This window comes from Periplaneta americana, chromosome 11 (assembly GCF_040183065.1).
Source record: "Periplaneta americana isolate PAMFEO1 chromosome 11, P.americana_PAMFEO1_priV1, whole genome shotgun sequence".
Classification (NCBI taxonomy): Eukaryota; Metazoa; Arthropoda; class Insecta; order Blattodea; family Blattidae; genus Periplaneta; species Periplaneta americana.
This window is the reverse complement of record NC_091127.1, coordinates 12,479,504-12,501,886: the sequence shown is the minus strand read 5'-3', so window position 1 is coordinate 12,501,886 and position 22,383 is coordinate 12,479,504. Positions and strand designations below refer to the sequence as shown.

At 35.2% G+C, this 22,383-nt stretch overlaps 1 protein-coding gene across 2 annotated transcripts in view; it reads left to right on the top strand.

The window, feature by feature from the left end:
• Positions 1-394: 394 nt before the first annotated feature.
• The window catches only part of LOC138708810 (organic cation transporter protein-like), a 145,388-nt gene continuing 123,399 nt past the window's right edge, over positions 395-22,383 (top strand). Inside the window, exon 1 of one of the 2 annotated variants that reach the window (XM_069839004.1) lies at positions 395-526. In XM_069839004.1, the coding sequence (XP_069695105.1) occupies position 526 (1 nt within the window). In that variant the 5' untranslated portion in view covers positions 395-525. Of the gene's footprint in view, positions 527-613; positions 632-22,383 lie in introns of those variants that run through there. The other variant, XM_069839005.1, reaches the window with a different exon arrangement.

The following is a 22,383-nucleotide window of genomic DNA, read 5'->3' as shown; positions in this document are numbered from 1 at the left end:
ATATATTAAGATAAACAGCATAATATTGTATGGTGTAGTGTGTTGTATGAAGATGCCAGCGGTTGCAGTACGGCAGAAGCTTCAAATTACGAAACTGTAAGCACTTTGCACTTGATTTATGAACATTTTTATGGTACAGATTATCCGATTTTTTCGATTAACCGTTCAGTCCACACCCTTCATTACCACGGATAATCGAGGTTCTACTATAAACTCCTGTAAGTCCTAAATTGGGTTTTATAAAGTCCTAAATATCTCTCTTTTAGCATCTGGAAATCCGTTCCCTAGAATAACTAATAAACATACGAACATTACTGTTCTTTCCGCTTCACAGCTTGGTCTTACATAAAATTTGTAACAATGCATACAAAACACAATACACACGCGACAGTAAATGAAGGGGACCGATAGGCTGGACCACGCTGCCACTACTCTGTCGGATGAATTGTCCGAGGACGAGAGCTGTGGAGGCCGACAGTTATTCAGTGCGGCCGCTGCTGGCAGGTTGTGGAACAGCTGATCAACAGTAAGTGACAGTTAAGATCACGAGTGCACACGTGTCGTGTCAATTGTTGGTTTCTTTGTAACGTTGGATGCATGGAAATAGGTGTATGAATGTGATTAGTGAAAAGTGAGTGAAAAGTGGCTTAATATTAGCAACAGGTTTCATTCTTTCTTAATTTTTTTTAGCTTTTTCAATTGCTGTCTGAGGACTTACAATGTTTTATTTCTGACATCGTTCTTCTTTATTGCTCTTCACTGGAGACAAGTGGTTGATTTAGGGTCGTATTCATAGACGAGACTTTGGACCAAAGTTGACTTTGGAAAGTACAAAGTCACCATTTTCCTATTCACAGTCGACACTTTGAGGAAAGTAAACTTCAATTATGACTTTACTTCGAAGTCGCCGAAAATCTAGACTTTGACTTTGACTTTCATTCGTGGACAAATGGAAAATGACTGATATTTGGGAAATTGTTGAATTTTCCGAGAATATTAAAGACATCTAGGAGATTATTAAAACTGCTCATACTTGTTAGCGTATTATTATAGATTATAAATTCAGATCAAGGTACATATTTGATAAACACTCAGTATTAAATATCCTCGTCATGTTTCAACTTTTATTGATGAATAATCAAAGAGGATTATCTGTTCCACCAATAAATGATACAACTTATTTCATCACGATTTTACACTATAGGTAAGGATTGATAGCTTAATATTGATTCTTATTATTTAATTCTATAGAGGATAGGTTATACAGTTGGAAATGCAGTTAATTTATAATCCTTTCGGTCGTCATAATGTTTTCTGCATATTGATTTCAGATAATTTTAAGTAGTTTCTGCAGAGGGAATAACTCTGCCAACTGTCAGCTGTATAATAGGTCTCTTTCATAGTCTGTCATTGGTGGCATCTTATCTTCCATACCTTCATAACAAAAGTATTTTACAATGAAATAATTTCAGGACTTAATTTGAAACTAATGTAACTACAATAGATGTTTTATTCAACAAAATTCTCAACAGATAAACTATACCAACATGTTCTGTAGTTACGAATTGTGTTATATACAAGACTATTCGAACTGAGTTACGATTTTTTGTGGCCAGGTAGAACAAATTATTATCGATTGGTGTAAAGACTTAAAAATGTCAATTTTTGTACTTACGTTAATTTTACACTAAGCCCTCGAATAATATTATTCTTATGTAAAGCTGCAAGAACAGTTAACAATCGCTGAACATGTATCGATGTTCAATTGTTTCATTGATTTGTGACTCAAAAGATGGCTTTGATTGTGGCAATGCCTACTCTATTTCAACTATCTATTAATTTAATTCGTTCAGAAAGCAGTGATTGTGATTGCCAACATTAGAACAAAATCGTCAAATCTCGACTTACCAAAGTCAAAGTCTCAGAAGTATTGTCTATGAATAGAACTTTTAACAAAGTTAAACTTTACTACGAAAGTCGACTTTGGGAAGTCTTCATCCAAAGTCTCGTTTATGAATATTAGTAACAGCTTTCTTTCTTTCTTCAATTTTTAGCTTTCTCAATTGGTGTCTGAGGACTTATAATGTTTTATTTCTGACATCGTTCTTCTTTATTGCTCTTCGCTGGGGACAAGTGGTTGATTTAGAATATCATGGAGTTCAGCGTGGTGCGACATTCTTGAGTTTTTGCACCCTGTTGTTGATATAATAATTAGGGAACGGATTTTTAGTTCCGTACTTATTTTGTTTTGATATATCCTAGACCAGGTATGCTCAAAATTGTAAAAGCGCCGATTACACGGATGATGCTACACTGCATAACACACACAGTGTACGGACTGGGCTCCACAACTACATTGCAGCACCGCCCGTGGCATAGTTCTTACACTCTTACAAATACGGATAGGCTAATAAACTGAATTTGAAAAAGGAAAGAGTATACACTGCAATATTCAGTTATTACATTATTTAATATAGTTATGATACAATAATATCATAGATAATATCATTTTCATATTCCACCATATAGTCTACTTTGCGGTCTATTCAACATCTGCATTCTTTTCTGCAAGTAATCGGGAATCTATTTCCAACGAATTTACTGCAATGCGCTAAAGATGCCCATCTGTTAATCGGGACCTATTTTTGGATTTAGTAACCTTCATTCTCGAAAATAATTGTTCGCACACATACGTCGAGGCGAAGGTAGCTAACATGGTGGCAACGAATCAGCTCATCTTGTAATATTTAGTTTTGTTCATTTTTTAAATAATTCTACGCTTGTCAAGTCATATTCTCTGCATTTAGTTCTGAATTCTGCGTTACTTGGCAAATCAATTAACTCGTCCTGGAATTGCACTCTCACGGATTGTACTAAATTTATGAAAAGACTGACAAAAATACTAATATCACTCTCCATACGTCTAAAATCACTAAATCTATGTTCTGTGAATCATATTTGAACTGTTGCAGTACAGAGACATAATTAACTATATTTTGTTCAGGCACCATACATCTCTTTACAAGTTCACCGTCCGTGAAGGGTTTTAAGGCTGGTTCACAATAAACCGGAAACGAGAATCGGAACGAAAACGGTAAAATTGTTAAAATGTGTACATTTAAATGTGAGCATTCACAATTAACGAAAAGCTTGCCGGAGCCCGGGATCGGAGAGTTGGCCAAGTTTCAACTTTGGCGTTCACGTTTCCGATCACAGCCCACTAGATTCATTCTATTGCCATCTAAAAGTTATTTTGTCGTCGTATATTTTGTAGCAAGAAGACCGTGATATAACCTATGCATTATTTTGTTCTGTGCTGTGCATCATGGAGCAAGTTTTATTTGATGAGATTCTAATATTGAGTGTCACGTTTACGATAAGTGGCACGCCTCGTATAAAGATGAGAAAATGAAGGAGAATACGTGTATTTCAATAGCTGCATCTTTGAACACCGATCGGAAGCGAATCATATTTTATCACTGTATTGATTGTATTACACATTATATATTCATGCTTTAATTCAATAACTACTGTTGTGTTCATATTTGTTCTGTTACAAATGTTTCTTCTCTAATTATTTTACGTTATGGTAAACTTAAAATAGGTTGTGATAATTAAGATGCATGGGCATATTTATAATACCGTACCTAATGAAATGTTTCAGTTGAAATTTCGAAGTTTTAACCTGTGTTTATGTTGGCTGCCTTGTACTCTTGAGAGAACGCCATTGGTCAATTATACACAAATAAAATCAGAATGCGTAATATCGACTTTACATATCGTTATTGACATACATATCGATATGCATAGTCGTCTACATTCTCGGTTTATTATGAATCAAAAATTTTCATATTCACGTCCTCTGCTTCTCGTTTTCATTCTGGTTCTCGTTCCCGGTTTATTGTGAACCAGCCTTTAGTGCCTTAGCTAATTCCCAACATATTACATAGGCTAACTTGCTCCAAAACATAGACTCTGAATTGTTCGACTCTCTTCAATGTTTGGCCATCCATGAAGTGCTTTCAATTCTTGAAGCTGTAGTGCACGTTGCACCCCTGAAAAATTATTTTATCAAAATATCTATTTCTGCTGGAATAAAATCACCACAATAACAATAATAATAGTAATAATAATAGGTCTAATAATAATAATAATAATAATAATAATAATAATAACGTTGGTATATGAAAATAGGCTATATTACAGAAAACAGCTTCTCTGTCACTTCGGCATGTTCTGGGTAGCAGAGCCTATAATGTAGTTTTATGTTGCTGAGTAGTATTCCTGACAGTATAGTAATCACTTCCCGTTTTCACCGAACGTACAACAAAAATAGTCTTCCTCCCACACTGTACGGAATGATCGTTTGTTTACAGAAGGCTTTGACTGTGTCATTGTCCCGCACTGGTCGTGCGTTTACTAAGTACTTGAACTGCCTTCTGCAGCCATCCGTCGAGCTTCGAACGGGGAACAGCACGCTCTACATTCGAAGGTTGTGATTACAGAACGTAATCGGGAGTCAGAGAATGAGCAACCTGTCCTAGACGTACGTTATTCAGATATCTCTACGTTTCATGTACACAGGATCCTCCTATTAAAAATCTGTAGGATCTAAAACGTCTATATGAACCATAAATTCCTATAAATGCCTAACACTTATGTCTGTGTTTGTTTAGCGCCTTTTATAGTATTTTGCGTAGGCTATATTTAAAATAAAAATACCGGTACTAAAAATGAAAAAATACTCTCCAAAAAACTACAAACTTTTTTCAGTATTTGAAATGTATAATAATAATAATAATAATAATAATAATAATAATAATAATAATAATAATAATACTTACAAATGACTCATCTTTTAAATAGGAAAGGGGGTTTAATTTAAAAAAAGTCGATTTAAAAACTGTCATTTTTTCCTCGGATATTAATATGTTTTCCTTCAGACCGTAAAAAAATTCTAAGAAATCCTGAAGTTTGGATATCTGCTAGTGTTTGTTTAAAGCGAAGTTGACACACTCGCTTATAGTCCCTCTTAAATTTGGGGGGAGGGGGGGAAACGGATTTCTTCTCTATGATGTTTCGACTGTTTTGAGAAAAAAGTTTATGAATAGTTCATCTACAAACGTCTCTCAACTTTTTCTTAGTGCACATTTCATATAAAAAATCTTCTATCATGATCATGTCAACATGCCGGAACAGAGGTGGACGATCATCCAACCAGAGTGGAAGTATCGTAAAGTTGGCGCGATGATCCCCCCAGCCGTTATAGCAAGCTTTCTTAACCAGATTTCGCTACCTATCGCAACTCTCCAATTGTACGACGATGTTGGGTGGGCACCGATCCCATACATTGGCCGAAATTTGTATGAGACAATTTTTTCCCGATGAGGACTCGAACCAACCCGCATTCCGTAACACGAACCCTAGGCAGGATGCCTTAGACCACAACGCCACGGCGCGGGACAAAAAAAGCTGACTGCAAAACTACAATCAAAACATAATAGGCCTACATAACACAAATACTGCGTGTTCAGTTCAAAGTGTGTCATGGCTCGCTGCATGTCGTCATGTGGCTAGCCGATGAGCCTAGAGAATTTAATCTTCCTACATTTCCGCAGAGAATTTGCCTGGCAAGTACGGCGTTCATTCAGAAGAGTACTTATCGATACGTACGGTAACGCCGGTAGTGGCAGGAATGTGAACTGTTTGGAAACACGTACCGAGGTGAGTTTTTTTTTTCGTACTGTCGGGATATGGGGAGAGGGTTAAGACGATTACTTACGTATTTGTTGACATTTACTTCGACGGTCAACATGGACACGGAGCATTTGATTTGTGTTGTGGAATGTTGCCGTACGCAACCGATGATAACGAATACCCTGCGTACGACTTGCCCGCGCAAAACACAGTTCGAAAGAGGTTATGGTAGCACACAGACCGTACAGATCGCCATCTATTGCTATGACGTTCAAGTTATACCGTACAGGAGTTCAGATTGAACGCCTTGATTAATAGGCAACTTCTCTGACATAAAAACTGAAACTCGCTTTAATTCGCTGACTCACCAACAGTGACGTCATGACACATTTTGAAATGAACATCCAGTATAAGGCATATTTATTTATTGTATGGTGATTTTGATATCTCAGACTTTTCCATCACTCGCTTCCTGATATTAGATGTAATGTCTTGAGCAGTGCGTATTCTTAGAACATATTTCTGGTTGTAATCCGATACATGTACCGATTTATTAATTTTCTTGAGCGAAAGCAGAAGTTCACATTGAGGAAAACATACTTAAAACTATAGCAGCATGTTTGTGAAGGCAAGAAATCTTGAACAAGGAAACCTTTCGTAAAATTAAATCAAGCTTTCTTTGCTCACGTGTTCACCACTAATGCACATGCTTGTGTTTCCTTTGCTCATTCAGTTATCGCACTCTTCACCTTTCCTTCATGATCGCATATACAGGGTGTCCCATTTATCTTGTTCACCTATTATAACTTTATTGTTTGGATAGGTATTGGAATTTTTGTTTTTGAGAGTTATGTTAGAACGAGGGGCTAACATGAGTGTAGAGATTTGGTGCATGTAACTACATTATGGTACAAGACACACGTGACATCATCAATTTTTCAAATAGCACTACATACTTTAATCATGTTACATTGATTACACACACATTAAGACGAGTTCAAAAATGTATCACAATGTCACCTTCCCAAATCAATAACAACAACAAAATGCAAAATGAATGCCATCAGAATGTGCCGTTTGTTGTGGTGCCCCATTCATCTTGTGCATTAACTTACACAAAACGAAAGACGACTGACGTTCGTACACGTCGTGTGTTGTGTGTTTGCTGTCTTACATGTAAACAAACCACAACAACTATAGACGCCACAATTCACGTACAGTGGCCTGCACGTTCTCCGGATCTGTCGCCACTCGACTTCTTCCTGTGGGGAACTGTAAAGGACAGTGTGTACCAGAACATTCTGACAACACCAGACGACATGCAGCAACGCATTCGACAGGCTTGTGTGTCCATTGGGCCAGCAACATGCCGAGCAGTCGTATGGTCTTTCGGGGAACGCCTTCGAATGTGCATTAATGTAAATGATCACCATTTGGAACATCTTCTGTGACTCTCAAAGCATGACATTATCACATTGGAAGTACGTTTTTGTTTCGTTTTGTTTTTATTGATTAGGAAGGTGACATTGTGATACATTTTTGAACTCGTCTTATTGTGTGTAATCAATGTAACATGATTAAAGCATGTAGTCCTATTTGAAAAGTTGATGACGTCACGTGTATCTTGTACAATAATGTAGTTACATGCACCAAATCTCCACACTCATGTTAGCCCCTCGTTCTAACATAACGCTCAAAAACAAACATTTCAATACCTAGCCAAACAAAACCGTTATTATAGGAGCACAAGATAAATGGAACACCCTGTATAAGGCGATCAAGTTAAGAATTAAACATTCCTTAAATGCAGGCCAGAATTCGTTTGACAATAAAACACCAAGTAAGTTCTATAATATTGTAAGGGAGACTGTTGAACCTTCAGCATAGTGTACCTTTGAAAATTTTTTGTTTTTTATTTTTGCTACTACCTAGAGGACTCAAACTGAAGTAGATTGTAGGGAAAGCCGCTAAGTAGCTCTGGTCGTAGTTTTGGTTTGATTTATTGCAAAGTGTGAGTTCTGTGAACGAAAGAATCTTTTTTAGTACCAAAAGTAAATATTTCGTTCATTGATATATGTTATCTAACATAAAACCAGATTGTATTTGTTACCATCCATTAAGTACAATGTGTTCCGTATTGTCTGGTGAGTAATAACATATTTTAATTTCCATGATTTATTCGAATCTCTAATTTTGGTAGCCACATTTGTTTAAACGTGCACCCTCTTGTACCTTTGAACACAGAACATCTTGTACCACGGAACATGTTCCAAGGTACATAATACTATTGGCTTTTGTTTTTATTTTATTTTAAGATCATGCCACGAACTAAATATGGAATTAAGAGGTCCCCCATTTAATCCGGATGCCTTGAAAGAAGCTGTTGAAGCAGTTATTGCTCCTCCAGAAAATAAAATCTCAATCAGAGCAGCCTTCTCTGGTTTATGATGGCAAATACATTTTAAATATGATTGTCAGTGCTTACAACTATATTCCCACCTATATTACATGTGTTCCAACTTACAAGAGGGTATGTTCTAAGGTACAAAACCTGTTGTACCTTTGAACATATTACATTTTATTTTTTCCATCCTTAAGAGATGTGTAGAACAGTAAAATATATACACGAAGTTGTAAAGGAATTTTCAATAATTATTTAAAGTATTTTTTAATTTAAAAAATATCATTTCCCAAAATTAAAAAAATATATATATTAAAAGTGTTTAAAGGTACAACAGTCTCCCCTACTATTTAAACATGTTTTGAGAAGTAACTGTCAGAAAGAGCAATTATTCCAGAATCTGTCGTCCATAATAAATCTGATGAGGGCAGATAAGATAGTGACAATAGAATGTTTTGCTATCAAGGCCTCCTGGAAGGCTTCTAAGTGCCCTTGCATCTACATTCTCGTTTTACTGTTGTAGAGTGGGATGAATACAGGTGAGTGAGATACAGTTTAAAAGAGCGATATGAATGTACGTCAGAACTGAATTTGCACTTTAACGTATCGATATAAATGAAAGCTATTAAGTCTGCAATATCGAAGGTAGCGCTGCAATATTTTACGACCTCCTTAGTTCATTGCTTGCTCGATTTACTGCACACTTTAAAGATAAGTTGCACAATGGAAATAACTTTATAATTTATACAGGGTAAACAGTAGGTAATGCCATTAATTTGAGGGGGTTATTCTTTGAGACATTTCAAACGGAAAAAGTTAATACAATTTTGCTCGTTTTTGTTTCCTTTTCGAGATAAAAATTGTTTTGTACAAAACATTACATAGCGTATTTTGGGAAAGTCATTGATTTAATTTGCATTATGCTCAGTAAATTTAAGAGAGTAGTGTATTATGATACACGTATGGACGAATCCAGAAATGCATATAGAGGCCGGAGGGAAAAAGATCTTTGGGGAGGCCGAGACGTAGATGGGAGAATAATATTAAAATGGATTTGAGGAAGGTGGGATATGATGATAGAGACTGGATTAGTCTTGTACAGAATAGGGACCAATGGCGGAGTTATGTGAGGGCGCAATGAACCTGCGGGTTCCTTAAAAAACCATTTGTAAGTAAGTACGTAAGTAAGAAAGTAAGTGTACGTAAGTAAGTGCGTAAGTAAGTACGTAAGTAAGTGCGTAAGTAAGTAAGTACGTAAGTAAGTAAGTAAGTAAGGAAGTGTATTATGATAATAAATGATTGAAATAATTTTAGTTTTGTCCTTTAAATATGGAGAAATTTGATCCGAACAAATGTAACATTGTAAAATTCCTTTGCAGAACGAAAAGTTACATTTGTTCAGATCAAATTTCTGCACATTTAAAGGACAAAGATAAAATTCTTTCAAGCATTTATTATCATAATAAAGTGGTATCTTAAATTAACTGAGCATATTATAAATTAATTCTATGGCTGTTAAGTTAGTCGTGCCAGTGAGTCTCCTATCGACAGGATTATCTTATACTAATCCTTCCTCACGTCTCTGCCCCCAAAATATCTTTACAGTGGACATAAAACACAACATTTGCGCCCCAGCCAACCAGAAGCAATCAAAATTACTTAATCAGGTAACGCTGTAATATTTTACGGTAATAAAGTTCTATTTGTAATCGTAATAATGTCATCAAACCTTCTTAAGTTTTATAGTTTTTAATGTCCAATACAAAGCCGTACTCAGAAAATTATACAACAGAGAATCAGATCTGTAAATTATTTTTAATAAGTCTTGAAGTTTTTAATAACCAATATAGAGATTTCTGTAAAGTATTTGAAAATAAACCGTAAAATAAGCTCACTATAGACCTATGTCAATATAATTTCGGGAATCATTCTGTAACTAGAGATGAAGAAGCCAATCTATTGAATAATTTTAAGGGAAAATCTATTCCGGGGCCGGGCACCGAATCCAGGACCTTTGGCTGAGCACGACAACGCTCTATCAACTGAGCTACCCAGGAACTATACCAAATCCCGGCTCAATTATCCCTTAACCCCCACATAGCTGAAGTGGGTTGACATGACGTCAGAGACCCGACATTGATTGCACACTTTCTGTGACTTAAATTTGTGGTTTTCTGTTAACGAACAGTAACGTATATTATACAAAGCTGGCTTTTGATATATAGCTCCCTAAAGCTGGCTTGAATAATGTCAAGGAATTATTCAAGTCAGCTTTATAGGAAGTTATACTTGAAAAAGCCAGATTTGTATAATCCAACCTATTGTTCAAGATCCTACGTAGGCTTATCCTTCAATACACATACACGGCTATCACACATAGATTTTGTTCAAGGAAACCAGCTTGACGTTTTCGTACTCTTAAACATGCGCGTTGCGTCCAGGGCTGTCGTTAGAATGTCACTTACACAGAATGCAAATAACAGCTGGTTGGTTTCTATTCGGCGTGAACAATGAACTCTACAATCTCCAAGCGTTCCTGAGTTATCGTTACGTGCTTTACACGCAAAACAGTTCGCGCCAGGAACGATGACGTACCTGTTCTGTATTTATCACAATGGACGTTAATGATCTATGGTCTCTTTACCAGTTGCTTTTTTCACTATTCAATTACACAGAATCTTGTTGAGATGATTAGTTGAACACAAGGAGCTATGTGTGAAGAAGTTTTCTAGGTTTGGTAATAGTTTATACGTAATCTGGAGTTACGTCCTCTAAACTGCCTTTCTTACTTGAGATTTTAATGGGATTTCTGACACTGAACAACAATGTTCTAAGATATACAGGGTGTTTCAGAAATACTTTGACAAACCTTGAGGGCATGTTCTTCACACCAAAACAAGAAAAAAAGTTCATATAAATATATGTCCGAAAATCTTTAGTTTTTTAGTTATTAATGAAAGAACATAATGAAACATCTGTTAGATATTGTCAGCTTGGTACAAACGTTGCAACTTTAATAAATTCAGAAACTGATAACAAATGTTAAAAATGTTCTCCTCTTGCTTCTACACGCGTATGCATTTATCGGATCATGGACTCCTTGGCAACACATAGCCATCTAGGATATAATTGTTGCATCAGCAGACCTGTATCGATAAAATCATTCGATTATCCAACAAAATGAATATTATTATCATCGGTTACAATCTTACGTTAAGTTGTTGGATTGTAGATCGAAACGTATTGAACGTAAACTTTCATTGTTATGAGTTTCTGAATTGATTAAAGTTGCAACACTTGTACCAAGCTGACAATATCTAACAGATGTTTCATTATGTTCTTTCATTACTTACTTACTGGCTTTTAAGGAACCCGGAGGTTCATTACCGCCCTCACATAAGCCCGCTATTGGTCCCTATCCTGAGCAAGATAAATCCATTCTCTATCATCATACCCCACCTCTCTCAAATCCATTTTAATATAATCTTCCCATCTACGTCTCGGCCTCCCTAAGGTCTTTTTCCCTCCGGCCTCCCAACTAACACTCTATATGCATTTCTGGATTCGCCCATACGTGCTACATACCCTGCCCATCTCAAACGTCTCGATTTAATGTTCCTAATTATGTCAGGTTAAGAATACAATGCGTGCAGTTCTGTGTTGTGTAACTTTCTCCATTCTCCTGTAACTTCAACCCTCTTAGCCCCAAATATTTTCCTAAGCACCTTTTCTCAAACACCCTTAACCTATGTTCCTCTCTCAAAGTGAGAGTCCAAGTTTCACAACCATACAGAACAACCGGTAATATAACTGTTTTATAAATTCTAACTTTCAGATTTTTTTGACAGCAGACTGGATGATAAAAGCTTCTCAACCGAATAATAACAGGCATTTCCCATATTTATTCTGTGTTTAATTTCCTCCCGAGTATCATTTATATTTGTTACTGTTGCTCCAAGATATTTGAACTTCTCCACCTCTTCAAAAGATAAATTTCCAATTTTTATATTTCCATTTCGTACAATATTCTCGTCATGAGACATAATCATATACTTTGTCTTTTCGGGATTTACTTCCAAACCTATCTATTTACTTGCTTCCAGTAAAATTATCGTGTTTTCCCTAATCGTTTGTGGATTTTCTCCTAACATATTCACGTCATCCGCATAGACAAGCATGTTGTTTCATTAATAACTAAAAAACTAAGGATTTTCGGACGTATGTTTATATGACCTTTTTTTTTGTTTTGGTGTGAGGAACATGCCCCCAAGGTTTGTCAAAATATTTCTGAAACACCCTGTAGAATAAGGTGTTATCCTTTTGAATCCTGAGTGTATACTATACTATACTATATTTCATACATGATTATGATTAGGGCTGAGAAGTTGAAGACCTAAAAGTTAGTATTGCAACGTAGTATAGTTCAAGCTAAGAAAACATTCCCTGTATCTGAGTTAGAATCCTGGTTATCACTAGATACTTTGTTACGCCTGGTGAACATTGACTCCGAAATCTATTCACAATTTTTCGACAATAAACGTAAACAAAAGGAAGATTACAGTACCCTCCCCACAGGTAACAAAATCTGTAGCGCGGTTTACACAAGAAACAATTCTTTTCATTTGAAATACCATGTGTTGAGCTATTCCAAGTGTAAACCAGACGCTTACCTTACATATTGTAACACACAACTAATTATATATACTCACTGTCATTTTTAACTTTTAGGTCTTCAAAATCCGAGCCCTAATTATGATATACAGACGTGGACAAATTATTAACAAAATTGACGATTTTTATGATAATAATTCTGTTTACAAAATTTGACTTTTCAATTCAGACTACAGTTGATAATTTTGCATATTTCTATCATTATAGTACACAGAAATATTCATAAATGTCAACTGTAGTTTAAACTGAAGGGCCAAATTTTGTAAAAATCTTTAATTTTGCTAAAAATTTGTAAATATGCAAAAATGTCAACTGCAGTCTAAATTTAAGTGTCAAATTTTGTAAAAATATAAAATAAATATCTTCAGTTTTGCTAATAATTTCGAAATATCCAAAATGTGAACTGTAGTCCAAATTGAAGAGTCAAATTTGGTAAAAATATATAGTAAAAATCTTCAGTTTTGCTAATAATTTGTAAATATGCAAAAATATCAAATGTAGTCCAAATTGAAGAGTCAAATTTTCTAAAAATATACAATACAAATCTTCAATTTTGCTAATAATTTGGAAATACGCAAAAACGTCAACTGTAGTCTGAATTGAAGAATCATATTTTGTAAAAATATATAATAAAAATCTTCAATTTTGCTAATAATTTGTCCACGTCTGTAAGATGTATGTACAGAGACCCGAACTATAGTATAACATACCTGAATTTGTGTCCTAACTATAACCTGTAGAATTTTTTGCAACATTTTTCTTCATGCCAGTGACTTTTTTGCAGTACAGAATTATATTGAACTTCAAAAATAAAACAACAAATGACTTAGAACTCAGGAAGTTATACTAAGCGTACCACACGTCCCGTAAAAAAGGGACAGTTTCCTTTTTCGGCCTAAATATACGGCGTCCCCGTAATTTTTATCGGGACGCATAGAAGTCCCGTATTTTAACAAAACTTTGTTTCATAATGTAAAAATCAATGATTTCTCTAACTGATGTTTACTTGATAAATTAATGTTGAAATTATTGTTTTGATTTCTATGACTGCAAATGTTTGACTTTAAAATTAGGAAATATGAATGAAGTATGTATGAAAGGCACTGTTAGACAAAAAGTTCAAAGTAGGGTCTGTTGTCTATACTTCGTTCCATAACGTCTGACAGGAGATTTAAACATTGTCGGCAGAGGAGGAAAAAAAATTGCTATTGAACCAATGGCAGAGGTCTCATTTCACGCTTATCTTGAAATTGGGCAGTCTGAAGCGTTCTACCCAGCCCAACTTCAAGACAAGAGTGGAATGACATCTCTGCTATTTTGTTGAATAACAATTATAGGCCTACTTCTCTCCACCTCTGCCGGCAATGTTTACTTCTCCTGTCAGACATTATGGAATGAAGTATAGTGACGTAAATAAATCGACTTCAATAAACATTGTTTAAAGGTAATAACTAACTCACTCCTGAGTTTCACGGTCCTCTGAAAACCTTAGCTTCCTTCATAATAGTTGCCCATGCCTCTCTATCTTCTACTGTTTTTCTCCATCTTTTAACCTTCATTTCCCTCAGATCATTTTCAACAGCATCTAACCATCTTGCTCTAGGCCTGCATCTTCTTCTTATGCCCTCAATTTTTCCACTTAGGGCCTTCTTTACCAATCTATCCTCCTTCATTATTATAACATGCCCTATCCATTGCAGTCTTTTCTTTCGTATGTATGTGTATGTATGTATTTATTCACACTGCAATGGGTATATACCCGGTGGCAGTGGTAACTAATTACACTCAATAATGACAATAATAAACTTATTAATTAAAAATACAATTAATAATAATACTAATAATTAATACTACTACTACTACTACTACTACTACTAATAATAATAATAATAATAATAATAATAACAACAACAACAACAGGGAATATACTAAATTAAATGAAACGATCACTTAAAATAACATTTGAAATATTCTAATTTGTATCTTAAAACTAAGATCGAACTAAAACCCACGAGTATGATATGTTCATATCTGCACAAGTACCTTTCAACATTACACTCATTTCGCTGTCAACTCACTCACTGCACTGGAACTACGACACATTTCACTGATTCTATCCTGATTTCACTAACACTTCAAAAATATTTCACTGTTCAAATTCTTTGCACTGCCACTATAAACTATAAAGCTTCACTGACAGGAACATGTTTCACTGACACAGCACACTTCACTGACACGACATACTTCTTCACTGATACAACACACTTCACTGACACAACATAATTCTTCACTGATACAACACTTCAATAACAACATATCGTTTACACCCTTTAAGTACTGTGTATAATTACCGTCTATTAGTAAGGTCCTTAAGCCTATTTTTAAATGCATTTTTGGTTGTTGGTAAAGCCTTTAGTAAGTCTGCAGGTAAAGCATTCCAGTCCCTGATAGTACGATTGAGAAAAGAAAACTTTCCAGTGTCCGTCCTCTGCCTTCTTTCCCTCAGTTTATATGAGTGGTCGTTCCTTGAAGAGTATATCGCCAACTATATAAATATCTTTGTATAACTTTTGTAACTCATAATTTGTTCTAATTCTCCATATGTCGTTAGTGCCCTTTATTTTGTTAACACCCTTGTTTAAATCTTACTTATAATACATTTTTCAGTAATATAATATTATATCCTGTGACAGTGTGCGATATAAAATAAGATGTTTCAATGCTAACATCTGTCCCTAACATCTGTAAGTAATGAATTCCAAGAACAGATTGTATCTTCTGTAAAAGATGAAGAATACGCTGAAGTTCTGTGGAAAGAGACTGACAATAGAGTGTCGTATCGTGACCGGGTATATAGATTATGGTTTATGGATGGATTATGAAATCATAATGGAAGACATTCAGGGATTGATGTATGCAAAATCTGATAGAGAAGAGAAAGAGAATGTGAATTGTGTCTGTCAGCCAGCCGAAGCCAAGACAATTCATTGAAAGAAGGTGAGATATGATCATAGAGACACATGCATTGTGAACATGCTGTAATTTTTGGGTCAGGTCATAACTGAGACTGCCTCCGTGGTCTGTTGGTCAGCATGTTGGTTTCCAGATCTGAAGGTCCCTGGTTCGATTCCCGGGTTCGGCTATCGGTGAAATTTTCTTGAACAAGAAAAATTACCTGGGTGTCTATAGTCTGGAAATTTGTATGAGTGTGATTGTGAGTGTGCCGGGTTAATATTAATTAGCCAATCATCAAAATAAAAAAAAAACATCAGGACTGTTCCTGGGCAGTAAATTAACACACGTTTCAGCGTCACATTGTTGACAAGTAACTCCATTTGTTAGCACAAGCATAAAGCACTAATAGATGCTATAGAGTTACCAACAATCCGTCTTTGACGGTCTGATTAATCAATTTTCTTTAACATAACCTATTTAAATTTCAGTTTGTAAAATCATATTTTTGTAAAAGGCAAGGGTCCAAGAGACCTGGTACTTTTAATAAAAACATCTTAAAACTCACAGTTACCAACAACGGAAAAAAAAGGTCATAACTGAGATCACTTAAGTGTCTGGACTAAGATTCGTTTTAATTTAAAAGGAAGAAATTTTTTCCCCTAAATCCGATACACTAGCCTCATGGATTTACTTTCCTCTGGAGAAAAATAACCATTATGAACTTCAGTTTACTTAAAGGAAATCAATCTTCCAAAAGATAAATCAAACATCGATTTCGAGAGAGTTCTTCGAAATAAATTTGTGCCGGAATTTGTTTTAAGTTCAATCTGAAAACAAATTTAACTTCAAACAATCGACTTGATCCATTTGTTTCTTTATTTCAGTTTTATGATATGCCACGCTGAAATAGTCTTTTGTTTGTGTTACGCGTCGTTAAAAAATTTACGGCTGTAGCATTTCATATCGGGAATCATCGAACCGTTTTACAATTTCTGAAAGGACAGACGGACACAGTTATGCAAATACATCCACAGCATGTATCGTGCAATCAACCTTGTCGTGTAGCCTACATGTGGTTTCTGCAACGCGAACCTGACTTGCTTCGTATCACCGCAGGCGATATTTCTTAATTAGTTACGAACTCCAGCAACGCGATTGAGCAACGAGAAAATTTTGCAACGGAACAAACTATACTTATAAGAAAACACTAACGTTGCAGTGTAGGAATTAACCCCGTTCCTAGAGCCAAAAACATTTTTAATTACAATTTTAGAGTAATTTACAATAACAACAGCAGAAATGCCAGCAGTGTTTCTATGCACACACTAGGTCACACTTATTTCACATCTCATTAGTACGAATTTTGCAAGAAGTTAAAGCCGGTATGGTGTAAATTCAGGTGTAATAATGGGATTCAATCTAAACTGTAACTATATGTTTTGTCAATGTCCTGCAGTCCAATAGAGATCAGTGTCACGAATATGGCCCATAAGTTCTCATTATGCACTCTACGCATTTCGCAACATACTGTACATCAGCCGTGGCGATAATGTGACTCACGAGCACATTGTGGCTCGCAATGATAGCTGTACATTTCCCTTGCTTCCTACGTCCCACAACCCCCACCCTCTCACTCACTGGAGTCAAACTCCGTTCCATTTGTATTTGTCTCTGACCTGCAAGTGGCGTATCGTCGCAATGTCTCTGTCTCAAAACCATGTACCTCTACAAAAACGAAAGTTTCAAGTAGGATGGGAGGACGCATTTTTTGCTGACAATATGAAGAGAATATCAAATGTATGATTTGTTCACAAGTATTACGAGGAAAACGGTTGTATAACATATAACGGCATTATAAGTTACTACATGTTACTAATGAAACATTAAAACGTTAAGTGTTATTATTATTATTATTATTATTATTATTATTATTATTATTATTATTATTATCATCATCATCATCATCATTATCTCTATACGTCGATCCTTTTTCAGCAGATGTACGAATAATGCGGTTAGATCTTCAATTTAAACTCACAGATTTACAATGTGATGTTAAATGAATGCTAGATGTAAGGACTTGACAAATGTTCAACCTTTCAAATCTTTGCCAAAAAATAAATATCCGAAGCTTCGTTGTTTCGCTTGCTCTTTTGAAGCCATGTTCGCTACAACTTACGTTTGTGAAAAATTATTTTCAACAATGAAAATAGTAACAACCAAATTTAGATCACGACTGACAGACAAATACCTTAGTGATCAACTACGACTGACAGTAAGTGACATAATTCCTGATTTTGAAACTCTGTCGCAGAGACATTCTGAAGACAAATGTTCAACCTTTCAAATCTTTGCCAAAAAATAAATATCCGAAGCTTCGTTGTTTCGCTTGCTCTTTTGAAGCCATGGTCGCTACAACTTACGTTTGTGAAAAATTATTTTCAATAATGAAAATAGTAACAACCAAATTTAGATCACGACTGACAGACAAATACCTTAGTGATCAACTACGACTGACAGTAAGTGACATAATTCATGATTTTGAAACTCTGTCGCAGAGACATTCTGAAGACAAATGTTCAACCTTTCAAATCTTTGCCAAAAAATAAATATCCGAAGCTTCGTTGTTTCGCTTGCTCTTTTGAAGCCATGGTCGCTACAACTTACGTTTGTGAAAAATTATTTTCAATAATGAAAATAGTAACAACCAAATTTAGATCACGACTGACAGACAAATACCTTAGTGATCAACTACGACTGACAGTAAGTGACATAATTCATGATTTTGAAACTCTGTCGCAGAGACATTCTGAAGACAAATGTTCAACCTTTCAAATCTTTGCCAAAAAAATAAATATCCGAAGCTTCGTTGTTTCGCTTGCTCTTTTGAAGCCATGTTCGCTACAACTTACGTTTGTGAAAAATTATTTTCAATAATGAAAATAGTAACAACCAAATTTAGATCACGACTGACAGACAAATACCTTAGTGATCAACTACGACTGGCAGTAAGTGACATAATTCATGATTTTGAAACTCTGTCGCAGAGACATTCTGAAGACAAATGTTCAACCTTTCAAATCTTTGCCAAAAAATAAATATCCGAAGCTTCGTTGTTTCGCTTGCTCTTTTGAAGCCATGTTCGCTACAACTTACGTTTGTGAAAAATTATTTTCAACAATGAAAATAGTAACAACCAAATTTAGATCACGACTGACAGACAAATACTTAGTGATCAACTACGACTGGCAATAAGTGATATAAGTCCTGATTTTGAAACTCTGTCGCAGAGACATTCTGAAGACAATTAATTTTAGGTTGTGATAATTTGTCCTATGTTTTCTTGTTCATTTCTTTCTTCGTTACACGAAATAAACATTAGTTTGTAGCCTTGTACTGTATAAAATTTTATTTAAGTGCTTGATGTAAGGAAAATGAAAATTCGTTAATAAGTCAGACAGTTGCTTGACTTCCCCTTCGGGTGCCCGCCTCCCTCCATAGGTGCTATGCACGTTGCAGGTTACACAGTGGCTCGGCGCACGATCGCATTTTCGCCACGGCTGCTGTACATGCATACACTCATACAAACTTACATACCTATATTGCCAACAGTATTCTCGCTTAAATTTTCATTTAAGCCACAAGCGTAGCTCAGGCAGTAGGCGGGTTTGTCTGCTGATCCAGAGCTGCCCTCGGGCAAGGGTTCGATGCACGGTTGGGCTGATTACTGGTTAGATTTTTCCGAAGTTTCTCCCAACTGTAAGGCGAATGTCAGGCAATCACATGGCGAACCCTCGGCCTCATTCGATAAAAAACCTAGAAATTGAAACAGCGTCGTTAAATAGATGTAACAGACTGCCATTAAAAATATAGGTAAAATACATAATTTACTATGCATGAAATAAGTACGAGTAGATAAACTTCTGTTCCTTAGATTGCACACAAAATTATTCTTTACAGTCCCATGAAACGGGTAGGGTCGCCTATATCGCGCCAATTTTCACACAAGTCATACAATATACAGGATGGACCGTAATGTCATTAATTTCAAGGGGTTATTCTTTGAAATATTCAAACAAAAGAAGTTTAATATTTTTCTTGGGTCGGGCGTAGAAATTGGTTATCGCTATTTTACACCAAAACTTGTTTTGAAATTAAGACTAGTACTGTCTGATAATAAATCAACAAAAAAAAATTGCGGATTATCCACAAATAAGACAATTTATAAAGAAATAGAGTTGCACTATTTCTCAATGCACTGGAACGGGTCATAGGTCTCGTGTATAATTCTACCGACTGCTCGTGTATTCTACGATGCAATCTTCTTTCATCGAAACTATTTTCTTCCTTCCGCATCGTGAATAAACTCCACTAAGGTTTCGATTAAGTGAATCGATATATCTCGGTGATTGTAATTGGTCAAAATGAGCAGCAGGAAAATGTCGTGGACAGCGATGTGTCGAAGAGAAAAGAATGGACATTTTAAAGAAAAGGAGTTACTTCGACATGATTTTGGGAAGAGTTGTAGACTTATGCCCAGATGACCCTTAAGGTTTGACAGTGGTCCAGGGTGTATTTTTTATTTTAAAGAAATAATTTATTTAAATAGCTTACGAACTTTGCATTATCTATATATATATAATTTGAACTGGTAATGTAAATTACGGGAAAACGGCTGAACGGATTTTAATAAATGGCCCCTCCTTTTGAAGCTTGGAACCTAAAGTTTTTCGGAAAAGTAGTAGTTTTCAGTGAAATGTCAATTTTCCTACATAATTTTCCTATTTTCCAAAATCCATCCGTTGTCAGTTTTGAGAACTAATTTTATTCAATAACGGCCGACTTGGTTGAATTTCAGAACAAAACACACACTACAATAAACAATAGGCTATTACACGAAGGCCATGACCTGCAGATTGCCGACATATTTAGAGCTCAATTCAATTTGTTATTAAAAACTGATTCTGCAGTGTATAATTTTCTGAGTACAGCTGTGTATTGGATATTCAAATCTACGAAACTTGAGGTGGTTTGATGACATTATTACCATTAGAAATTAAATATTATTATAGGTAATATCATGATGCATCTATTTTTTCATTAATTCTACATAATATTGATGCTATATTGATGACATGAAATTGAAACATTTTGAGGTTATGTAAGTAAATGTTGAGAATATGTTAATTTAGATCTTCATTTCTATAATTTACTGAGTGGCTGCTATATATAACTACAAAACTTAAGATAATAATATTGTTATTAAAAATCAAATATTTTTATACTTATTAACCCAGTGGGGTTGGGTATTTTTATATACTTAATGGCGGTGTAGTGTAGATATTGATATGTATCATTGTCTTCAGTACTGGCTCGAGAGAGCGCAAAAATTACAGTTCCTAAGGAAAGATCAAAATGTATTACTTACTGATAAAATAAGAGGCCTAGAAAATTTTGTAGTCTCCAGATCATTTCAGCAAGATATCTTAGTAGGACAAAATGATTTTACGCTCTACATTTCAAGTTCTACACGAAAATGCTATTGTTCGAAAGCTTAGCAAACCTGACATCTTTTTTTAACTTCTGCCTACAATCCACAATGACCTGAAATAGCTACTGCTATCGTCCTGACATTGAAACTTGCGTTTTCGCGTTGAAACTAAAAAACTGAAGTTGGATAGGTTCAAGAAAAAGTATTTGGCCTAAAAAAATCAATTCAGAGGGAGCATGTTTCATTATTATGGAAGCAAATAGCTATCAAAAAGACAAGTATTCTTCATTGAAAATAAATCTGAAAAATTTTTATTTGAACGTCTGACGAACTTAGTTTGCAGCAGCATTTGCTGCACAAGCCACTAGTATAATTTTAATAGGCAATTTTGGTGTATAATAGAACTGTAGGCTATTACGTTATCGTTCATAAATATGTTGGATCATGTTCCTGTATGTCTCCATCTCACTTTTTCTTACGAGAGAGCAATATCGTCTACAATTTCCAACTTTGCATCTCACTCTTCGGAAGTTTCCTAGTAGGTACCCGATACTCGCTACATAAGCTGTTAAGTCAGCCATAGTTGTATAATCATAAAAAATGTATATTTTCCCTGGACCAAAAATATATTACAAACTGACTAGAAACACACCTAGTAACAAACTATTAAAATTCTTTTCAGAAATCAGCTACTTGTAAACACAAAAACGACCTATGTAACGAGTACCAGGTACTAGGAAACTCCACTCTCTTCTTCTTAGCAATCTCATATCTTGTAAAGTTCTTAACGTGTTCTCAATGCCACATGAAAAGTTTGGATAATATCCAATATACCTCTAACATCCATGATTGTCTGAAAATTGATGTTGAAAGTTCCGCGCTTGTCATCTGTTACGTATTAATGCGCGTGAGCCATTAATGCCAAGAATGTACTTCTACGACGCCATCCCAACGCAATGAGAAATAGTGCAACTCTTTTTCTTTATAAATTATCTTATTTGTGGATAATCCGCAAATTTTTTATTGATTTTTTATGAGACAATACTAGTCTTAATTTCAAAACAAGGTTTAGTGTAAAATAGCGATAACCAATTTCTACGCCGGACCCATTTTTCTCTTTTTTGCTTCCTTTCGGAGATAAAAATGGTTTTATACCAAAAATTTCATA